Raw genomic sequence first — 23,274 nt, 5'->3', positions numbered from 1 at the left:
TTTCCATATTAAACCAATTAATAAATGGCCACGTAATTAATGAAAAGTGCAAATTGCATGAAAAGGAGGAGGGCGGAGGTGGCGGATTTTTTTCTCCTTGCTTGCTGCTACACGCAGCCATTTAGCAGAGAAAATATGGCAGGAAAGCGGCACGCAGTGACCCACATTTTCATCAGCATACACTCTTTGTTTTCCAGAATACAACGCAAACGTGCAACTGCTGACAACTATTTTCAGCAGTGTCCACGACTGCATGGCTTGGGAAATAAGACCCTCTGTTAAGGTCAGGTTGGAGCAGGAAGCATCTTCAGAAGAAATAATGCGCCTAGTTGGCGGTGTCCGTAACCCACTATCAGTGTGGCAGAAAGCCATGACTGAGTTTTCCGTGTTAAGAGGGATTGGAGTGATGAAGAAGGCTTTAGAGGTTTGCGTGCAGGCGCACATGTGCTTGGTTCAGCGGGCCGAGTGTGTGTTTGTGTGTTAAGGGGACAGATAGAGATGTGGAGAGCCTACTGCTACATTAGGCTGGAGTTGCTCGCTGCGCTTCCTCCTCTCCGGCTGGCGGGACCTCCCCAGAGAGCCTGAGCCGCTCGCCGAGCCCCGCTGTCAGAATCCAAATTCCTGCCTTCATTAGGATGGCCAGTTTTCCCACTGCTCCGTAATTGGGGAGCTTTAATTGCCTACTTGAGGAATTAGGTGATACATATTCGTAGGTGCATGCCAGGCTCAGGAGTTTCTGTCCCCAGCAGCGGCCCTGAGCGCATATGAATGTGTTACAGTAGGACAACTGGGACCTATGGATGAAAGAAGGTTCATGGAAAATACTGGCATTATGTTAGCTTAGCGTTTAACAATATACAGTATTCCTCCAGTGAAGTGTTATCAGTATCCAGTATCAATGTATGAAGAATTAAGCTGCAACAACATGCACTGTATTCATGCGTTGCTAACGGAATATTATACATAATACTATGTATACAGTCCAAAGACTGTTTGTCTCCTTGAGTTTCTTTTATTTCCGCCATTTTAAATGTCTGTTTGTGTGCTATTCCCTTCATGCATCATGCTTTTATTTCGACAATGCCTGGTGAGAGTATGTCCACTGTCCACATGTAAGACGACATGTAGCATTGTTATCTATGCACCAACGTCATAACGTACTAGTAAGATTTCAACTGTTCTGCAACAAGTATTGTAAGAGCTATGTACAATATTGTAATTGTTGTGTATTGCGTAAATATTCCGCATTTGCCCGAAGTGGCCGAGCGGGTAAGGAAGAGGTCCCGTAATTGGAAGTTTGCCGGTTCAAATCGCACCTTTCCTGGCTTCCCTCTGCTCACTAAGGGTGAGGACATGTACAGGACAGGTTTCATTGTGTGCACTGTGTGCTGTGATGCTGTGTTTCACAATGATAATCACTTAACTTTAAGAAAAAAATATACTTTATCCCTGAGCAGGGGGTCTGAAGCTGGCACAGAAAAGGAAAGAGTCATGTTAGTTTTGAGTTTTATATGGAGAACCTCTCTGATGGATTGTGATGGCGCAGCGTTGAGAGCACCGGCCGGACAGCGCTGATGGGAGCGGTGGCGACGGTCGATTCTACAGCCGAGCGCAGTGGTAATGATAACCGGCACAAGGAAGGTGAGCTGTAAGCTCCACATTAAAGAGCTGCCTCCCAGGAGTGCCTCATCCATCTGGCCTCAGACATGAGAGATGAGAGTCCGCTCTCCCAGCCCCATCATCACTATTCCTGCACGGCCACCTGAGAGATGTCCCCGCCCAGCCCAGCCCATCCAGGAAGGGCCGGCCTCTGCCTCTCCACCGCGAGGAGAACCACCATCTATCTGAACCTGTCGCCCCGTGTCTGGCTGTGAGTGTGTCTGATGGGGTTTGTCCATCTGTGTGTGTGTGTGTGTGTGTGGGTGTGTGTTACCTACTGTCCGCCTGTCTGATAGTGTGTACAGCAGTAATGCTGACGAGTCGCGGTCGGCCCACGGAGGCCATCCCTGGATGTCATTTTACAGCTGGGTGGCTCGAAGTGTGAGAGAGCCGGGCAGACGGCCCGCTGGGGCCCGACGCCGGAGCCATTTTCTATCTGCGTGTACAACTTGCAGGAAGTGCACAGTGCTGAGCGAAGTGTGCAAAAGGGAACAGCTATGCTGTGTGTGTGTGTGTGTGTGTACAGGTTAAGCACTCACGGACCATTCTTAATCCCACTTCCTGTTCAAAAACCTATGCAGCTACACTCCATTTCTTCACTCTCTTTTCTTCTATTGAAATCATGGTTCTCATGGTTCATACAAAAACGTTATATTTTGTTGGAGTCAACAATAGAACATTTTCTAATATTAGTACCAAACAGATGGAGTATGTTCTCCATCTACAATGTGTATTGTTGATTTATTGAATACATTTTTAAGTCCTGTGCATGCTGGGTAGCAAGTGGAGTTGCTACCCAGCATGGAGTTGCTTCCGGGAGTAAGAATGTAACCAAGAATTATGCATTGAGAGCTGTCACTCATGCCCCTGGGCTCCTCCCACTTAAAGGCTTGTTTTGAAAACACGAAATGTTCATCTTCCAAGTTTCAGAAATAGTTACACACCAACAAAAAGGGCTGGGTGAGTAGTTAAAGTGCAGATAACCAAATCCGGAAGTCATACACTACGCCATGCAAAATGCACCACACATCCAGTTTTATGTGTGTTTTAATTTCGTAGCGACAGACTCTGATCCTCCTCTCCTCTCCTCTTTTCTCCGTACAGCAGGTTTTAAGTAGCCGAGTCTCTGTAGCGTTTGGAGGGGATAAACGCGCTGCTACTTTGAAGGGATTTGAGACGGCGATTGGCAGTGGGACTGAGGCTTTGTTGCAGGTTGTGTGGGCAGGAGGAGGGTTTATCATGGTGCTGCACTGAGTTTTGTAGTCAACTTCCATTTCTCTCTCTCTCTCTCTCTCTCTCCGCCACTCCATCCTCCACACTGAACCTGCAGTCCCCTCCTCTCTGGCTGTGCTGAGATAGGAGATCTGATATCAGGGTGGGTGGTTTGGGGGGACCCCCGCGGGGCTGTCCCACTGAGCCAGCCGATTTCAGGCCTGCAGCAGCGCGCCGAGCTGGGCGAGTACGAAGCGCCGGAGAGGAGGGGGTGGTGGAGGCGATCCTGTTTGATCTGGATTATAAATTCACCCCTCCCACCATCTGCACCTCCCTCTTGCCCTTCTTCACTACCCCTGGAGTGACAAGGGCTAATTTCGGCCAGATCTGCCCCTGCAGCTGCCCACCACAACCTATCCCTTCCTCCGGCCTGCACTGTGACAGTCACAGAAAAGCAGCTCGCCATCCCCAATTAACGCACACCAACAACCCCCCCACCCCCCCACCACCGAAACAGCTGATCGCAGCGCTGAGCCTAACCCTATTATGCCCTGGAAAGATCGCTAAGCTAAAACACTCCTGAATCCAGGGGATTAAAAGGTGCGCTGCTCCGCTGCTCAAAGAGGGAGGCGGCGCTGTGACTTAAACTCCACTCTGTAACAGCAAAAAGTGGTCTGAATAATTCACGGCAACACTTGTGCATGTATCTCTTTGTACAAGCGCATGGCGGGGAACGAGCGTGCTGGGAAAATAACTAAATTGATTAATCAATTGCTTATTTTCTTTTTTTTTTTTTTGCCAAATGACCCTTATTCATATGTAGAGCGGGACCTCTGTATTAAATTCCAGCACTTTACAACAAATGGTTGTGCCATTTTGTGCCATTTTGATGTATGTGTGCATGGGTGGCTAGGAGCAAGAACAAAAGGCAGCTATTTGTCTGAGTGCTCATGGGAAAAGGTGCCATATCAAACACCGGGCTACATCCCTCAGAGGCTTCCAGAAACTGGCCTCTCCTTATCAATTACATACCTGTCACGCCGCTCTGGTGCGTAGGCAAATGTCGCTGCACCAAATGGCCTGCCTGAGCCACACCGCGACAACGGGTTGGACTCACAAAGAACTCTGGCATAAGCTTCCCTGATAACAATGATAAGAATTCTTGATCTATTGCAGGATCAAGATGGTTTGTGATTATTTTTGTACCTGAAAATGTAAAAGATTTTAAATGATTAAATTTTTAGACTTCTTTCTACAATAGAGGTTAAAACAAGAGTGGAAGTGCCATGTATTGGATCATTTTTTTTGTCCCACCGGCTGTGCCACTTGTCACTGTTTCTCCAGTCCCCAGTCTTCCATTACTTGCCCCATTCTTCGCTGTACGTGTGTGCAAAGGGGTGCACTGAATATAAGTAAAAATGAAAAGGCGATCACCAGCCGTGTGTGCGGACGTGCGAGTGCACCGTGGCGCTGACCTGTATGGTGTGTTTGTGTGCGCTGCTTGTCCCCCCTGCTGCGTTGTTTTCATCTAATCTGATCTGACCGCTCAGGTCCGTGGCCAGCTGGCTCTGCTGAGCGCCCCTGAATTATTATTTTTTTGTTGTTGTCGATTTATTTTTTTTACTTATTTATTTTTCTGGAAGCGGAACAATCTACCTGCCCGCCCGTGCCTTGGAGCAGGAGGCATGGCGAGGGCGGAGCGGGGGCAGGGTGAGGAGGAGGGCAGGAGAGGACAGGGGCCCGAGGGCCGAGTGGCGACGATGGGGTTCACGCCCCGGCCTGCGCCCTCTCTACCGCTGCCCCGCCACCCGTCAGCCTCTGACATCGCCGCCGCCGCCCCTGACGCCCGTGATGGAAATGGTTCTGGATGCCGGCAACACTGGGGAGGTGGCTGGGAACCCACTGTGACAGTGTGTGTTGGTGTTGATGTATGAACCGTGGGCTTGAACTTATCAGAGAAATATGTGTGCGTGTGTGCTCGTTTGGGTCTTTTTGAATGTGTGTGTGTGTGTGTGTTTTCTCGGCCAAGGGTGATCCAAGGAGTTCAGCCTCCTCTCCAGTAAAACTCCGCAGAGTGTCAAAGTGTTGTTTCAGGAAGCGGTCTTTGTTTTATTCCCTCACCTCGCAGCAGAGGTATAAGCGCCTGTATTTAGTTTTATTTTATTATTTTTTGGAGAACAGGCAGGACCCTCTGAGGCTCCCAGCAGAACGCTCGAAATAAGAGCCGCTCTTGTTAGTTAGAGGATCGCCAAAAGGGCAGTGGAAAGCCGGCGTCTGGCTGACCGCTGCGGCTGAAGGCCGTGAGCGAACTCGCCCATCAATTTCAACCTTCACCCCGCCCTGCCCTGCTCCACTTTTATTATTTCTGTGTTTATTTTTTTTCCATTTACAAAACCCCTTTTCTCTGTTCCCTGTAGCGGAAAGTAGGGCTGATTTCCCACAACACAGACACACACACACACACACACACACACAAGAAAAATTCCTTACCTTCTCGCATCATTCCGACCGTTAGACACTTCATAAAGCGGCAGGCCTGACAGGACTTCCGCCGGCGCTTGGTGATCTCACATTCGTTGGTGGCTGGACAGCTGTACTCGATGTTTCCTGTGGCCAGGCATGTAGACAGATGAAACACGAAGTGTTAAATGCTACCAGGCAAAATCTTTTACATACTTCACATGCTTTAAAAAAATCTGTTAGATTAGGAAGATAATAGGATTATTTTTCCAATTCGCAATGCCTCAGGTCAACCCGGCAGGCAAAGTCCCCCTTTTTACTTTCACCCAGCCAACAGCTGGTGGTGCCAGCTCCGGCTTAAGGTGTTTAAACCCAAGACACCCTTCCATCCTTCCACCCACCTCTGTTGGCAGAGGGAGAGGGTGCGAGTGACGCCCTGTTTCCAACTTGTCCTGTCACCTACTGTGCAGCCAAATCCCATCTTGAATGTGTCTGTTTCTACAAAAATTCTATGATTCTACAAACGTTTAATATTTATTAAGACCCACTGTTTGTAAAAGGAGCTGTGAGGAAATGAGAACCGGTGGAACGGTGGAAGGGGTAGGCGGGGCTTCTGAGCATCACACTCGGGTGGCTGCGAGAGACGGCCAGTAATGGCTGCACCGATATCTTACACATGCGCGCCTCTCAGACTCGCGCAATTAACATAAAGCCCATCTGGGAGCCGGGCTCGGATGAAATATTTCAGAGTTAATCAGACTTTGTAAACACTGATTTGTATTGACTTCTCTTCTGTGAACTGATGTTTCCTCATTAAAAAGCAGATTAGTGGGAGAGTGGGGGAGACTAAATGTTCAAGGCTTCTAATTCAACAGGAAACAGTATTTAAAGTATGCATGTCCATTAAACAGGGGTCCAATACTCATTAGATGCCATTGGGGTCTCTGCAGTGGACGGGTGAAGGGTTGGAGATGCACAGGGGACCTGGGGAGGCTGAGTCTTCTCAACCAGGTGGGAATGTTTAAGGGGGGGAAAAAATCCTTGCCAATCTGCGGCGCGAGATCTCCTCCCTCCCTCTGAATGTCAATGTCCCGGCACGCTGTGCCCTGGATATAAACACTGGCTGTTGTCACGGGGGCTGCTGACAGACAGGGGCCTGATGTGATTTGAGTAAGGTGGCAGTCGATTAGTGTAGTGTCCATTGTCTATCACCTGGCCGCCGAGCAGGATTTCAAATAAGATATAAGATGTCCGGCCCGCTTTGTCTCCCCCTCTGTCTTCAAACGCGTCTCAACCCTATCATTTATCAATGCGAGCCAGATGTCAATGGAATCTATTAAGAACACACAGAGAGGCTTGGCCCTGCGCGCTGAGCGGCATACGATAATGAAGGTGACCTTACACCTGTGGCTTTTCTCTGTGTTTAGGACCACGGATTAAAAGAATGGAGAAGAGAGAGAGAGAGAAAGAAGGGGAGTGTGGTGTTTTTTTCTGTTGAGCAACGAGTGGCTCAATTGGGGAGTGATAGATGCAGGTTGTCAGGTGGCGCTGGAGAAGTGCCACCAGGACGCCAGATGCCAGCGCCTGCGAGTATCTGCCCCCCTCCCCCCGCTTCCAAAAGCGGCCGAGCCTCGGCCCCGGCACCCTGGACTGTCCAAATGATCATAGTGAGGGAGGGGGGGGGGTACCGCCCACAACGACCTCCACACCCCTGCGAACCACCAGCCGGGCCGGTGAGTCGATACACTTCCGGCTGGGTGGGTTTTTCCTCGCTTTCTCTCTCTCTTTTATTTTTTTATCATGGGGAGTTTCATTGGTTAATGGGATGAAACACACCAGTATGTCACCCCTGATCACCAGAGGGCTGGCTTGTGCTGACGCCAGACACAATATTTTGACCCACTTGTTCAGTCACTGCATTTCTGCACTTGGCTCAAAAGAACAGGCGCACATTGATTTTCATATTCATTTTCACACATCTAGAAACAACTGCACAATACTTTTACCACATTACTTTCACATTTATGCTACTGCTTATGCTTTTATTATAGCTGATGCTGCAAATGCAATTAGTTAATCCTTTCTTAAGATACATGCATTTTATGCTACATAATACGTAAAAAAAATGATGTAAAAATTATGTTGCAGTAAGATAAAGTCGATTATTGCATTATGTAATTCCATTTAGATACCAGGATTATCTCAATACCTTCAGATTAGTGAGTCACCATGAAATATATTATCATTGTGAAGAAAAATGTTTCGTATTGCAAGTGTTTAAAATACTGTGTCATTTTGATTGCATTCATTTAAGATGAAAATATGTGAAATTTTTACTACAGGTTTGTGTTGTGTGCAGTAGGAAGTCGAAAGCCAACCTTGAATGGTCCTCTTGAAGAAGGCCTTGCAGGCCTCGCAGGACGCCACGCCGTAGTGGTAGCCAGACGCAATGTCACCACAGACCAGGCACAGGCGCTTGGGCATGGAGTTCAGCATGTACTCGCACTTGATCTGCGAGTCCTCTGCGATGGTGCTGGAACAGTCTTCGTAGCGTTTGGAGGCGCTGCCATTGGGACCCAGGCCGCCTGCGGGGCCGTAGAGCGTTGGGGAGTCTAGACCATTCTGGTGGCCATTCATGGTGGAGCTGTAGCTGCCACTGGCGTCCGACGAGCCCCCGGGGCTGTGATGATTGATGCTGTCGGTGAGGGACGCTGGGCTGGAGGGTTCCGTCTTGATGTAGGAGGGGCAACTTGACTCAATGTGGCGGTCCTTGCTTGACATTCTGCAGAGGAGCCTGGGAGAGCACACAGCAAAACATAGAATAACACTCTTGTTAGAAAGATGGCCAACGAAGGATGCTTTTTGGTGACACCATGTAAGATGTCACCTCAAGTATGTCTTGACAATGAAAATATACAAAGAGAGGACTGCTAGTTATCTTTATCTAACCACCAAGCTTTTTCCGTTGATACGAATACAAATTTTAATGATGGTTTCAAAAACAAAGTTGAAAGTGGGAGGAGCCTGTAGTGACTATGACGTGAATATCTTATATATCACCAGAAGTTTACTACCGTGTTTACTAATCACCTAGCGACATCTAACCGGAGTCTGACGGCTCTCTGACGATGACGGCCCAAATGAGCTGTCAGGCCGTCCTGCTTAGTCTGGGACAAGGAGTGGCAGCGTCCTGCTCAATCACCCCTCTGAGACAGCCGGAGACACCGGCCATGACAGAGCGAGAGCGAAAAAACGAAGAGGGGGGAAAAACAGAGAGAGCCCTGGGGTCTGAAACTCAACGCTCAGCCCTTCCTGTCTGCCCTTCTTCTCCCCCATTCCTGCAAAAAGCCCCGTCTCAGACGCCCCACGCCTCCCACCCGCCTGGCAACGGTGGAAAGAGGAGCATTCGGGAGCTAAAAAAAGAAAGCAAATGTGGATTTGGAAATATAGTTTTTCAGCACATTAATGACTTCTCTCGGAGGGGGAAACAGAACAGCTGAGACATATAAAACGCGTCGGAGTCGGCCTCCCATGGGCCCACGCTACAGCGGCTGACTGATTGTACATCTGTACGGCGGCGTGGCTGCGAGGAAGAGGGTGACACCAGCGCGGAAAAGCAGAGTTAAGGAAATTAAATAGACAAGCGGCGGGGTGTGGGCCCAGTGTCGTGATTACAATTACGACTCGCGTTTTTTTTACTGTTTGACGAGGCAGGGAATTCCTTCATTTGGCACCGAACGAAGCCCCGGATATGGAGCACGGTATGGGCTTTTTTAATGTGTTTGCCAAGCATATTTTTGAGTAATTTTTCCAACTGTGGTGTGCGGTGTTTGCGCGAAATGCATCATTTTTTGAAGATGAAAAAAAAAAACAAAAAGCCCTATAAGCGTTTTAACATTGCTGCTATCTGGGGGAAATTTTCTTCAGTTCCCCCTTTTGTGTTTCTCCTAGTAAATCAGCTTAAACTTTGACACATTGATATTGGACGCCAGCATTTTGCTAATTTATCAATTTCAACTCCTGGTCATGAATAACAGGAACTCATTCAGTCAGCGCAGGTGACACATTAACGGAAATAAAAACGGATGTGCGACATTTTGCTTCTTTTGGAATGATGATGAGCATGAAAAATGATACAAATCATGTGATATGCACACCTATGGAAAATCCTGGACTCTCTACCTCATTGTTTTTGGGAAACTGTAGAAAGCAGAGGACCCGAGACTGCTGTGGTGGTCCAGCGCTTTACTAAGACCCCTCGTGTTGTTGTTTTCGCCCCCTGCGGCAATGCGTCTCAGCGGCTGGGGTGCCTCGCGTCCACGCCCATCACTCATTCTCCAGTCAATATCAACTTGTTCTACATGAGCGTAATCAGTATGGAGGTGCGCCGCATCTCCATCACGTTTAGCCAGGCCGCAGGCCCCCCCAGGCAACGACCCCCCCTCCACACACACGCACGCACACACACACACACACATACAAACAGCCCGGCCAGGCCAGGCCAGGCCAGGCCAAGAACAGGCCCCATCAGGGCTAACAAAAGAGCAGTGTCACCATCCCCCCACCCCCTCCATCTCCACATCGCTCGATACCACCAACCTATTTAGAGCCGACCGGCCAGCCTGCCTTTCATCACCCCCCCCCCTCCGCACACACAAACACTCTCACACTCTGCGCTAGGGAGGGCCCTTATTAATGAGAAGTGTAATTAATAGAAAATCGTTTGTCTGTCTTAGAGGAAACTCCAAGGCCAAAAAAGAGTGGATTAAACACAATTCCCCTCATCAAGCATCCAGACCATGTGTTGTGTGTTGGGAGGATGTGCTGTGTGTGTGTGTGTGAGTGTTAATTTTTTTTTTTATTTATAGACACTTGGATTTTTATTTAACTCACTCTTGAAGTAATCGTGTAGAGAAGCTACCATGAGTTAAGCCCTTCAAGATGTTGGCTATTGTGATTTTAATGACCTGTCATGTGCTACAAACACACACACACACACACACACATGCCACTTTACTGTAAATGGAGGCGCTCTTGTGCTCTTAACTGTCTCAACATTCAGGTGCGTTAAAAGACAACGGGACAAAGGTCGCCTTACAAACGGCAGACAAAAAAAGGAAAAAACAATCACGGTGAAGTGGGGGGTGGGAGCAGACACCACACAGCGCCGTTTTAACACGGAGATGAAGGAGGGTGAATAAATGTGCCGGTCTGCCGGACCACACAAAGGGCTTTTTAATTAAGGAAGCCCGCTTCTAAATGAGGGCTCTAAAAACCCAGTCAGCTTGTAAAAGACGGATTCTTCAGAGGCCTATAAACCACGGCTGAAGCGGGGAGAGGTGAGAGGGAGGGAGGGAGGGGGAGAGAAATGGGCTTTAAAAGCCCACCGGCCACCTCAGCCTCCCGGCATCAGAGGAAGTCGAACCTGTTAACGTGCCACATTTGGGCCCCTCAAAGGTGCCACCACTGTTAGAGGCTGGAGGAGCATACAGGTCCTCCAGAGCTCGTTTTAGTAATGTCTCACAGTGACTTCAACTGGTCAAAAAAAGTCCAGAAATTCTATGGCCATAATACATGAATGCATGTAAACCATGTAATTAAATAACATAATTGCCGCAATGAATCTCTAAATATTTAATGCACTTCACACAGATCACTTCCTCCATGGAATCTGACCTATGGCACAGATGCAAAATACAGCCAAGCCAGAGACAATAAGGATGGAGACAGACATAGATGTCACAGTTTCAAAAATCCATCACAGCTTTAACTTTTCAAATTCATTGAAAAATCAATTGGCAGCGCTAATAATAAATAAACTGAATGAAGTAATAAGGGGTGTAGAATTCAAGACTCTCAGTATGTACCTAAAAATAATTCTTAAGGAGAGAGCAGCAGAGAGAGTCTTGAAGGAACATTTAATTTGGAACAGAATTTGTGGATGTGAATGTCATTTCACCCTTTTGAGAAGACAGAGTATGTGGAATTCCGAAGCTCTAGACTAAGGCTTGGTGAGAACCAAGGCCGGGTTCTTCAGCGGGAAGATGCAGGTTCCGGTTCTGGCTGCAATGTGCTGACTCAAGCCAGCTGTCAGGCAACCTCATAAGGTAATTTGTGCCGACAAAAAAAAAAAAAAAAACAAGTCCGGCTCCTCGGCTGAATGATACCGAAGAACCCGAGAAGAACCCGGAGCACAATAAGCGAGTGATCCGTCCGCAGCCAGGATGAATGACAAGGGAAAAGAGGGAGCCGGGTGCTAAAACAGTTCACCTGCTTTACAAGGGCTGCCGCGTTTCCCTACAGGAGGCACTCGCTGGGCTCTATAACTTCAAGCGAAAGTTATTAGCGCGCCCGGCTCTCTCCTGCTCTTTGAAATTCTATGACTCTATTAATCCCGGCCTGCAATATTCACAACTATCTATAAATTCAATTGTCAGATGGTGGATTTTATTCCGGGCCACACTTGAATCTAAAATTAGAGGCAGTAAAATTCACATTAGCTCTAAGAGGAATGGAATTCCAAAGCCTATATTTTAGGAGAAAAGAAAGCCTTTTTTGACAGAGGAGACTATTTGAAAGGTAATGATTTTATCAGGGTTTTTTTTTTTTTTGGACAATGAAGTTTTGGGTGGGGAAAAAACTGTTAAGGCCAGATTTAGGACCGCTTTAAATGGAAAACGAAGAACAGTAGTTTATTCCCTTTATTAAGAATCAACGTTCTGTCAGGACATCAGCGTCGAAATCTAAAGCTGCCACCACTAGTGATTACCTTCCACGCGCCACATCAGAAAACATGCTAATCACTAAACGCATCTGATATACATGTATACGCCCCTGCATCCTCTGGGTTTATTGCTGAAATGTCACATCGGATGTGTCCCCGCGCAACGAGGACAGAGGGAAAGTGGTTTCTGTTAGTCAGGTGCTTTGAAAATCGGCAAATATCTGTGACAAATTAATGACTTGCTGTGTGCGGTGATGATGACTGGGAAAGGAAAGGAAATGTGGAGTCAGCAGAGGAGACGAAAAGTATTTATTAACTTATTGTCCCGTGCAAACTTTAATTGCTGCAGTGCATATCTCAGTTTCAGAAGTAATTTACAGATTATTTCGTAATCGTCTGCGTCCACGCATTCGCAAGAATGAGCATGAGAAAGAAAAAAAAAACACTTCTCCCGGAACATCAGATATTCCAGACTATTTACTTGGCTTTTGTTAGAGGTTAAATCTCGCGGGGGATCTCAAGCCAGTGAGAATACGGTCTTATTTTCCCCATCTTGGTTGTCTATCCTTTCTCTCCTCTTTTTATATATATTTATTTTTTTTGCTGAAGCGAGACATCACAAATCAACAGGAAAACAATTTTGGAAAACACAGCCACTTGGCAGTGACAAGGTGTCATTAGACCGTTTGACTGATTCACTGCTCTGACAACTACAGAGCCAAACATGCAATCATTGCATTAAGGTGCAGCCACTGAGGGCTGGGAGAAGTGCTCTTCCTCTCTTCCTCTCTCCCACTCGCTCACTTTTCCCCCACCCCGTTGCTGAGTGAATGGCGGACACCCACAGCGATCAGACCTGTTTGCTCTGCAACCACACAGGAGGATTTGTGATTGCGGTGACGGACTACGATGAGTCTAACATGAGATAAACTCTGTAAAGAAAAAAAATGCTGACAGAGTGTTTAATTAAACATAAAGAGATGAATGGAAATGAAAAAAAAAAAAAAAAACGCCACACAATGCCGAATGCAATTTTATCATCTGTGGACAATGTATAGCTAAAGTATGGAAATAAACTTGATGTGAGTAACGTCATCCACAGAGTGACTTCGTTAATAAACGATGGGAAGACATCAGCTTTTCCGCTTCCTGCGCTATGTGATATTTCCCAGTCATGCGATGGCTTCAGCACAGAAAATTGGCAGGATGATTGCGGTTGTCTGAGCATGAACGGGGGGGATGGGGGGAAACGAAGGGAGAGAAAATCTAAATCTTCTTCCGGCGGTACACAGAGATCAATGGTTATAACATTACCGGGGATGGAAAGCCGTAATTCACTTCATTGTCAATGAACGCCCGCAAAATCACGCCTCTGATTACACGCAATCAATGTGATAATGGCAAAAACACATTTGTACAATGGGGCGGCAGGCCGTAAAAACGTCTCGGGCGTGCTAGGTGAGTATCTAATAAATGTTGGACGGCCAGGAATGACTTGGATCTGGATGCTCAGTAGACAATGAGGATTTTACTTAATAAAGTAAAATGAGCATTTTACTTAATAAAATATTTTACTTTACTTTACTATATATATATATATATATGCAAAGAAAAATAATCCAAAGAAAAAAAACCCAAAATGTGATATTCTATGCTAGTTTATAGCTCTGATCTTCACAACAGCACCACCACTGCCCAAGTGTGTGTTTGTGTGTGTGTGTGTTGCTTGTCACTGGAAACTCGGGAGAGTCTGACAGCTCCTTGCAGGCTCTTAGATGGCAATCTTGATGATTTAAGTCATTTTCCTGCACGGGCCGCTCAGATAAGTGAGCTGCTGCCACGCATTATCGATATCGGCTCTGATCTCCACTCAGAAACAACGCGGGCCGTACAGCATGCCCATCACTCCACATCAACCTGCCGCTCCAAAAAAGAAAAGAAAAGGAGTAAATAATAACAACAACAATAATAATAACGTTCTACAATAATTATATAAAGGAAGTCAGGATTAGCTTGTGTAATTGCAGAGAGAATTAGAGCCGCGTCTCCAAATGCCAATAACACAGGCCGTGCATACGGACAGGGATCGGTAAATAAGCTCTGGCGTTTTTCAATAAGCAATATGCCTAAAATCACTGAGCGGCTCTCTGAGCGCAAAGCTTTCATCTGCTTAAAGGCAACCCAACACGGAGAACAGATAGGGGGATGAGCCGAGGTCCCGGCGAAATGAAATTGCACATAAATATAATAAAACAACGGAGGAAATCTGGATTAAAAACACATTTTATTAAACAGATGGTAAAAGAGGATTTTGCTCGGGGAAGTCTGACAGGCCCATAAAACAGGAGCGAAAACGGGTGGAGAGGGACGGGCGGCGCGACGGTTGTTTTCCGGCGGGTGAAGAAGGAAAGCCGTGTCTTTAACCAGATCAGATTCGGGAAATTGGCTGTCAGGTGGGGATTGTTGTGATTTATACCCGTCCATCAGGCAGGAGGAGATGGTGCGGCGCTTCCGCCATCGCCTTCCGCGCGCAAAGCACCTTAAATTTTCAACACCGCCATCTGTTACCAAATCTAATTCACATTCCAAACCATATCGGGTTTACTGCTGTAATGCCCGTTCTGCCACCCTGGGGCCAATTCTCGGGTGCTAAAGGGCCACTTTCATTAGGGCACTTAATACAGCAAAGCAGGTTGAAGTGATCACCCTGTGGTGTCTTAGGGGTTAATTATCAAATGAAATGATCTGTAATTTGCCTTTATACATTTATCTCTTTAAAGTGTCACAATTGTGGAACACTGCAATAAACTGATTATAACAAAATGAGCGTTCACACCGAAATGTCAGAAAAAGAAATCTTTCATTATCAGCATAATTTTTTAATAATAATCCCACCGCAGCCCCATCTTCACTCTCAGCTGAACCCGTGCCGAAAAATAAGATGTTCATTCGCCCATCTGCGTCACGCCAATCTAGTTTATTACACGTTGCGTAAATTTACAGTAACAAGCTGTTCCCCTGACAAATTAATCACTTTCCAAGTGTTTTATCATATAAATAAAATATCACCTCTGGAGAGAAATAAGCTAAATCAGTTGATTCAGACCATCTATCAGCGGCGGCGCGACGGTCTGGGTAATTGCTCGGGAACAGATGGGCTTCTTTCCCCTGACCTGAGGCCCGGGCTGGTGTGCGGCTGGACGTGGGTGCTCTGAGGTGTGAGTTATTAGGGAGGAGGCCGTGCTGAGACTCGCTGTGTGACAGCAGGCCTTGCGTGTCAGCGAGTGTGGATATTTGTCTGTCCGTGCAAAGCAGTTTATCTGGAGGGATTCGGCCGTTCTCTGGAACCCCGGGCCTGATCGGTGTGACGCCCTCTTGTTTACCCCGCGCACGAGAGCGTGAGTGATTCATATGCACGTACGTGCGTGTGGCAGCGCCAGGGCCAGCGCGGGCGCCCCTGTTCGTGCCTGGGCTGAAATACCCCCTCACAGCTGGCGCGGGGACATCCTGTGCAGCGTGTGCGGCCCTGAGCATGGAAAGCTGCGTCCCAGACACAAGGCCGGAGTAGAGTCGCTTAGGGCTGCGCGCAGGTACATTAGTCAAGCTGCGCGCTGTGCTGCCCTGCCCTTTTCCATATTGATCCAGCCTGAATTTGTTTAAAGATTTCTCACCCCCACGATACTCAGCACACTAAATAAACGTGCCGCGTCGAGAGCAGCCGCTTCGGGGTCGGGGTGAACACCCAAAAAGCTAAAGAACGAGAATGCTCCTCTCTCCCTGTCTCTACCGTCGTGGCGTGACTCCCTCGGTGCTGGCAGCCCTCGCCGTGCTCGCAACGAGCCACGGACGTGCCAGTAACGTGAGTCTGATTGGCTTAAACCATGTAAGACTTCTGCATGCGAATCGAGTCTAATTGGTTTGACCCAGACTAACCCCTGGCCCATCCAATTGACGTAATGCTCTCTGAGCCTCGCAGCCGCCCCCTTTTAAAAGGTTTTTGCTTAAATTCTAAAATATCCTGTCACCATGCCAGTGCGGTGGATCTGGCCGGACGCAGCAGCAGGCCGGCGCGTCCCGCACGTGACACCGGGCCTCGGGACCCAGAACCCTCCGGCGGTTGCTATGGAGTGATAAGATCTGATTTCTGCAGCGCACAATCTGTGGGGCTAAAACGAGGCGCCGTGCTTAGCTCATCATTAGTGCTGTACGCCTTCCAGTGCTTCCAATTATACTGCAGGCTCTCACCGAATCCCCGCGGTTAAGCAAACACGGTTCCACGAAAAACTCTGTCGCAAAACTAAAACCAACAGCCTTAATGTGCGCTTAATGGTTTCTTTTAAAAACAACTTGAAGAAACAGCATTAATCACAGCAAATTATTCCCGACTGAGTGATGCATACGTGCTTAAATAAAAATGCATGTCAAAATATACAGTAAATTATATAACAATACATAATAATAATGATGATAATGATAATAATAAAAGGTATGTGTGTTTCCCCATTGCCCCTTTAACGACTCCCCCAGTAATAAGTACAGATATGGTATATTTGACCTCAAACAAATGACATTAATCAAACAAAGCCGTTTGAAAGGGGATCTAAAGTCCCAGTCAGCAGGCAGTGGCGCGCTGGGCCCAGCAAAGACTCTTAACTGGTCACATCTGGCTGTATTTTATACGCAAATCAGCCTCCACTAAATCTAGATAAAACTCACTGACTCGTGATCGGCGCAATGATCTTCATACATCTAAATTTATATGCTAATCGGAATCCTTCAAGCATTTAACACATTCCCCTGCACCGAGGGCCACGCACTGTCACCTGGCCTAGCCCCACACACATAAACATATCTATCTATCTATCTATCTATCTATCTATCTATCTATCTATCTATCTATCTATCTATCTATCTATCTATCTATCTATCTATCTATCTATCTATCTATCTATCTATCTATCTATCTATCTATCCATCTATCCATCTATCCATCTATGCTCTCTTTATTTGCTCTGGCAGGTTGAGTAATTTAGGCTGCCTGCTGGCCGCGTCTGCAGCTCCTTGCTGCTGCCTGGATGCGGAGGCTCCTGGGCGTCCTGGAGCAAAGCAGATGGACACCTCCATGCAGCAGGTGAGACAGATGGCAAGACTCTCTCTCCCCGGCCCCGGCCGGCCCTCTGACGGTCGCTGCAGCCTCCGTCGCACATCCAGCCGCATTAGCTTCCCACCAGCACAAAACAAAACAACCGCACCGTTAAGCCCCCCCCACCGCCCGGCTCCCCAACATCCAACCGCCAGGACGCCTGCCAGGGCCCCGCCAGAGAATCCCCTACATGCCCCTGTCCAGAGCCTTCCCATGCTGCCTCCGTCACGCTCCGCCCTCGCATGCGTCCGGGTGAGACCCCATGCAGCGGACGCTGATACCAGAGCTAACATGCAGTGGTGACACGCACACACACACAACACCAAAACACAACATCTACTACTGTACAACAGACAAAACCAGGTCCAGGGCGGGAGTGGGTCGGGGTTTGGTGAGATGGGGGTCGGGGGCATGCACTAGCGTTCTGGGGCTCAGACAAAAACAAATGCATGGGCTACACAGGCAATGATCAAACACATTCACCAGAATTGATTGGCTTTTGATGATTTTTAATTTTTTTTTAGTTTAATTTTGTCCTTTCCTTACCTTTGGTTATATAGAGCATGTGCATCGTGCATGTGACCGGCCTCGACGTCGTAATGCTGTTGCATTCTCCACGCACCGCATTTGCCGTACTTATCTTCGCTATTAACTTGCGTCTTTGATAAATTCATTCTACAACAAAGGGGAGAGCAAGAGAGGAAATAAAGTATGTATAAGAGAGGTGGCCTGAGGAATTTTTGATAGAGACCCATGCCATTTTTCACCCGACAGACAGTGACGCAGCCTGGCACACAGAAGGACATTTAATGGCGGGCGCGGGGGGCCTTTATTAACGCGTGGCGTTAATTGAAACCTGCCTTGACATTTTTAATACGCAGCAGCCCCATCACAGCCACTTCGCTCAATTCTTTCTCTCTCTCTTCCTTTTTTTTTTCTTTCTCTCGTCACGTTTAGAGTTTGAGATGAAAGCATCTCTCTCTCTCACTCTCTCTCTTCCTCCCTGTGTCAGGGAGGGCCTGATGTTTTACTGCCTGCTGAAAGTGGAGGTCACACAAGGAATAAGAATAATCATCAAAATGAAGAAAGAGAGAGTTAAGAGAGAGAAAAAAAAGGAGAAGAAGAAGAAGAAGAGGTCCGACGTCTCTGGTAAGGAGGGAGGAGAAAAGTTGGGGACGGTGAAGTTTAATTGCTAAGTGCCCTACATTTTTGGAAGAGTTCCAGGAACGAGGTTCCTGAAGATGAGCTCCGACACATATTTTACCTTTCCTAGCTTTAACCCCCTAGTCCCCCCCCCCCAAAAAAAAAGTCGTTAATGAAAATGACTCCAACTGGCACGTGAAGGCATACTGTAATCAGCTACGTATCGCAAGCGCGCGACACAAAACAGTATGGAAATGCAACTATGTGGCGGTGGCGGCGGCTTCCATTAGGCGATGGAAATCAGATGGAAATGGCGCAGTGTTTAAGTGCACACGAAATGTGTGTAAATAAAACATATGGGAGTTAAATGAGCAGGCAAAGACAACAATGCAAAATCGGGCCCGGCTGCCTGCCTGCCTGCCTGCGCTCATTTGAATTTGAAAGACAATAAGAAAGAAAAAGGAAAAAAGAAAAATGAACTGCTTTTGTTAGATGTTAAGACGCGGCCGAGGACGGTGGAGTCCCTGGTGGGGTTCGGTGTAAGTGGCGAGTAGCGGCGAGGTTTCGGGGTACTTGTAGGACGCTGTACACGCCTCCTACGGTCTTTCTAATTAAGAGAGGAGTCTCCCTAATTCTCCTATTCGGTTCCGTCTCGGCGGACACGTTCAATGTCATTAGCCACACAGCCCCCCGACTCCAGCCGCACTCTGAGTAATGAACGTAATCACGGCCGTAATGCTGCCCGCTCGGGCGTCTGTCTGGAATCAGGACCTGTCTTCCTGCCCGCTCTCATCTTCCTCCTCGTCGCAGATTAGTTCTGCAGGCCTACCCCGCGCTCACCCTTTCGCTTTGATGGCGCCTCCGTTTCTGTATATAGCCTGGAATCGATCTACAAATTCATTTTCCAAAAAAAAAAAGGCAATTCATGAATGCAATTTCAGGGAATTTTGATTTACTTTCATAATTGTAAAAAAGACCATCGTTTCGTCTTTATTGTTTGCCACTGCACTTGGCGTGAACCTTCACCCTCTGTCTATAAAAAGCTCGGCAGAAGTGGGCTGGCAAGCCAGCGAGGAGGAGTGTTTACCACACAAACAGTCCCGGGCAGCGCGGGGAGTGTCTGTTTGCGGGGGGACATAGCGTTCCTGGGCTGGACCCTGCTCACAACAAGCCTGTAGCCGTGGTACAGTCGGCTGGAGGTGGGGGCGGGGGGGTGGTCAGCCGTAATGCCGGCGTAATGCTCCAGCTCTGGCCGAGCGAGGGGATGAATCGATAAGGTCGAGGTCCTTCACCGTACACGTCCCTTCCTGGGAATGTCGCTGGACGGAACCACTGAATTCTGACACTCGTAAAGGCATTCTAGAACATGCACCAGGCCCGGCTCCATTCGCAAGTGAAAGGAAAAATAGCATCAAAAGCCAATGTGCCCAAAATTCTATTTTGAGCAAATGTAAGTATTTTTGGTCAATTTTGACTCATTGTGGGTTAGGGTCATTGGAGCAGACAATTCTGTTAAAATAAAACAAACACATTGTTCTTAATACAATATTCTATACAGTGAAGCATATTTTTTTCATAAAATAGGAGCATATTTGCCAAAATAGGATTATTCTTAAATCTAATAGCATGCATATACCATGCAAATAACAACACACACACACACACACACACACACACACATGTACACACACACTTGGGTTCCGAGGTTTCTGCCCTCAGTAATTTTAAGGAACATAAACTGTTTAACTGCAGGCGTCTAAATGAAACGCTGGAGGTACGAAGTTGGTGGTAAGGGGGTCTCAGCACTGATTGGCTGGCGGGATGCGGAGTGAAGTGCACTCTGTAGGATGGGCATGTGTTCGACAACAAAAACATTTTATCAGAGGGAGTCCGTCAGCAAAACCGCCACTTTCCCTCCAGGGGCTTCCGTTAAGTGCTCGACAAAGCCCACCGAGAGAGAGGGAGCAGGGAGGGGAAGACAAAAGCAGGTGGTGATAAAACCGAGGGGGCTGGGTGAGGAGGAGTGAGGAGGACTTCAGGGGAAAGATTCAGAGTAAACTACTAAAATAGCCTGCTTTAACTCTACTGTTACAAAAAAAAACTGTAAAAAATCCAAATTGTAACTAGAAAAATAATGACCAGGGAAACGATTATAAAACATAAATAATAACATAAATAATATACATAAATAAATAAACAGGAAGCCCCCTCAGCGGGGCATGGAGAAGAAAGTCGTGAGACGGGAGGAGAGCAGACAGCTGCGGATGGGAGAATTAACCTATAGGGTTCTACCTGAGCCCATTTCACGCTCCTGTCAAAAGCAGTAAGTACAGCCGGCGCTTGGACAAGGATTAGCAGGGAGGACAATGAGCTGAATTAAGCCAAGTGTGTGTGTGTGTGTGTGTGTAATGCTGTAGGCCTGCCTTTGAAAGCTGATGTTTGCATGTATGTGAGTGTACTTGTTAGTATATAGTGTGTGAATGCGTGTGTGTCTTCGCCGAGTTTGCGCCGGTGCTCAGCAGCGCGCTCATGTGTTGCCGCCCCATCTGTGAGTTGCAGAGCCCTGATTGGTTAGACAGGTCTCAGGCTTCCTAACGCTGCATTGGGGTCCTATGTGTCACTCGTGGCGACAACGCTGGGTGTCCTGTGGCAGCCCAATACGCTGGGACCGTACCGCAACACACATCATTTCCGGAGAGCCACTGGCCCTCGGTCTCACCCCAGTTACACCACTGGACACCGACACAGTCCCAGTCAATGCAAATCCAGCCCCAGGAGCCCAGGTTGCGGAGGTGTGTGTGTGTTTGCATGCATGTGTCGGTGTGTGTGATGTTATTCTAATCTTTGCATTAACCTGTGGTGCTGTGGTCAGAGGAACGGCACAGCTGGAGAGTGTGGCGGTCGCTGCCCAGCACCGGTGCGGCAGATGGGCTGTCGGCTTTAATATGACGGAGCGTGTGCGGATACGGCGGCCCCGACAAGAGCGCCTTCTACAGGAGCGCGGACGCTGCAGCCCCGGACGGAGGAGGGGGCAGGGCAACGGTGGAGGCGGGGTCACAGATAAGGGAGGAAGCGTTTGCACAATACGAACGGCCCGGCCCTGTGGCCCCCTGCCCTCCAACAAGCACCAATCTGCGACGGGGCTTCGGGCTCCGGGGCCCATGGCCGGCTGGACATACACACTCATCACACAACATGCTGGAGGACGGGTACAGGGACGGGGACAGGCAGGGCCGGTTACGAAATGCCTCTGCCGCCAGGTACAGCACATAATGTCCTGGCAAATTACTGCAGATAAGCAGATTTGCTTTTAAAATCCTCAAATCTGAAAGAGTCAGAACATCCGGTGTGGAACAAGAATAAATATATATATATTACTGAGATGGCCAGAAACACTGTATCATGCAATATTTCATGACCACATTTGATCAGTTTATTTATTGAGGAAAAATAGATATATTTCAGTGCTGATAATTAATCTCTGTGCATATTCTGAAGATAAAATTAATAAAAAAGTGGGAATGGGACTGATGTGAAATATTCATCTTAATCTCTGACCTACTCTGAATTCTGGGTAGTGGGTTGAACCCTGTGTGATGTGTCTCAGGGAGTGTGTGTCAGATGATCAATGTCTGCTCACTGATCAAAACACACCAATGCCGGACTAGATTCCACATACGTATGTAAAGAAAATGACAAATTCTAGCAAAAATATATTACATTTCAATAGTTCTGTGTATTTATTTATTCAAACATGTTATTCTCATCCATTTTTTTAAATGAAATTTTGTCCACTTATAATATTTAACAGTTATATTTAGAAATTAATTTATTCTAGAAATAAACTCTACATTTTTTTTTAAATATTCTATTTGCTCTAATAAAACTGTATCTAATTTCAGAACGGCATGGACAAAGGCCTGAATCCGAATAGTTGGGGGGTGTCTGGTTCAGTGGTTCACCCCGTTATTCCAGCTGAAAGGAAGGCAGCGGAAGAGACAGGGGGAGCAGTCGGCCCCCGCTGTCGCTCGCCCCCCATCAAACTTCACCCCTGAAGTATGATGGGAGAACGAGCAGCAAAATCTTTCACTGTCACCTGCCGCACGCGCCGTCCATTCATTTCCAACAGCCGGCGCCGCGCCGCTGACAATTCCATAATTTAGCACAAGGCCAATGGATGTGAAAGAGATAAAAACTGCAGCGAGTCGGACTGCAGAATGACACGCGCCCTCTAGAGAGAGAGAGAAAGAGAGAGAGAGAGAGAGAGAGAGAGAGAGAGAGAGAGAAAGAGAGAGACACGCTGGTGTACGGAGGGGAACGAACATGCTAAACCTTTTCTCGGTTACACACAACATACACACATACACACGTATATATATATATACACATACACAAACTCACATTCACTTGCTTGCTTCTCTCACACTTCCTCACACACACACACACCCACACACTTACAATCATGCACGTGCAACAACATATATACGTAGAAATACACGTACTTAACGTATATATGCACATGCAACCGAAGCATTACATACACACATACAGATATACACACACACACACACACACACACACACAGGCGTTAATCCTCAGCTCAAACTCGACATCTCAGGTGTGTGTCCGGAGTGTGTGAGCCGAGGGCATTAGAACTGCTGCCGGTCACGAAAAAATAAAAAAAGTAGCCCCGGCAGCCCTGTGGCCGCATGCAAATCGCCCCTCCTCTTCCATTTGATAAGCAAACCGCCGCCAACTTTCCCCCCGCTGCCACAATCAGGCCGGCCCTCTCCTGACTGTTTCTACGGAGCCGCAAAAAAAGAGTTTACCGAGGGGCTGCATTTGCATAGCGATGCAACCTTCTTTTGCTACAAAAAGGGCAGGATGGCACACAAAATGAAATAACGTGTTACACACACTCGGATGAGAAAAG

The 23,274-nt window shown here is 47.5% G+C and overlaps 1 protein-coding gene across 14 annotated transcripts in view; it reads right to left on the bottom strand.

The window, feature by feature from the left end:
• esrrga (estrogen-related receptor gamma a) overlaps nucleotides 1-23,274 on the bottom strand; it is a 137,471-nt gene that overhangs the window by 39,665 nt on the left and 74,532 nt on the right. For 6 of the 14 annotated variants that reach the window (XM_028971174.1, XM_028971193.1, XM_028971202.1 and 3 more), the window contains 2 exons: nucleotides 7,710-8,125; nucleotides 5,362-5,490 (listed from right to left, as the gene is read on the bottom strand). In XM_028971174.1, the coding sequence (XP_028827007.1) occupies nucleotides 5,362-5,490; nucleotides 7,710-8,125 (545 nt within the window). Of the gene's footprint in view, nucleotides 1-5,361; nucleotides 5,491-7,709; nucleotides 8,126-9,513; nucleotides 9,598-17,744; nucleotides 17,874-23,274 lie in introns of those variants that run through there. The other 8 variants (XM_028971128.1, XM_028971119.1, XM_028971079.1 and 5 more) reach the window with 3 other exon arrangements.

This window comes from Denticeps clupeoides, chromosome 1 (genome assembly GCF_900700375.1).
Source record: "Denticeps clupeoides chromosome 1, fDenClu1.1, whole genome shotgun sequence".
Classification (NCBI taxonomy): domain Eukaryota; kingdom Metazoa; phylum Chordata; class Actinopteri; order Clupeiformes; family Denticipitidae; genus Denticeps; species Denticeps clupeoides.
The sequence above is the reverse complement of the archived record's forward strand: the minus strand, read 5'-3'. Positions and strand labels throughout refer to the sequence as shown.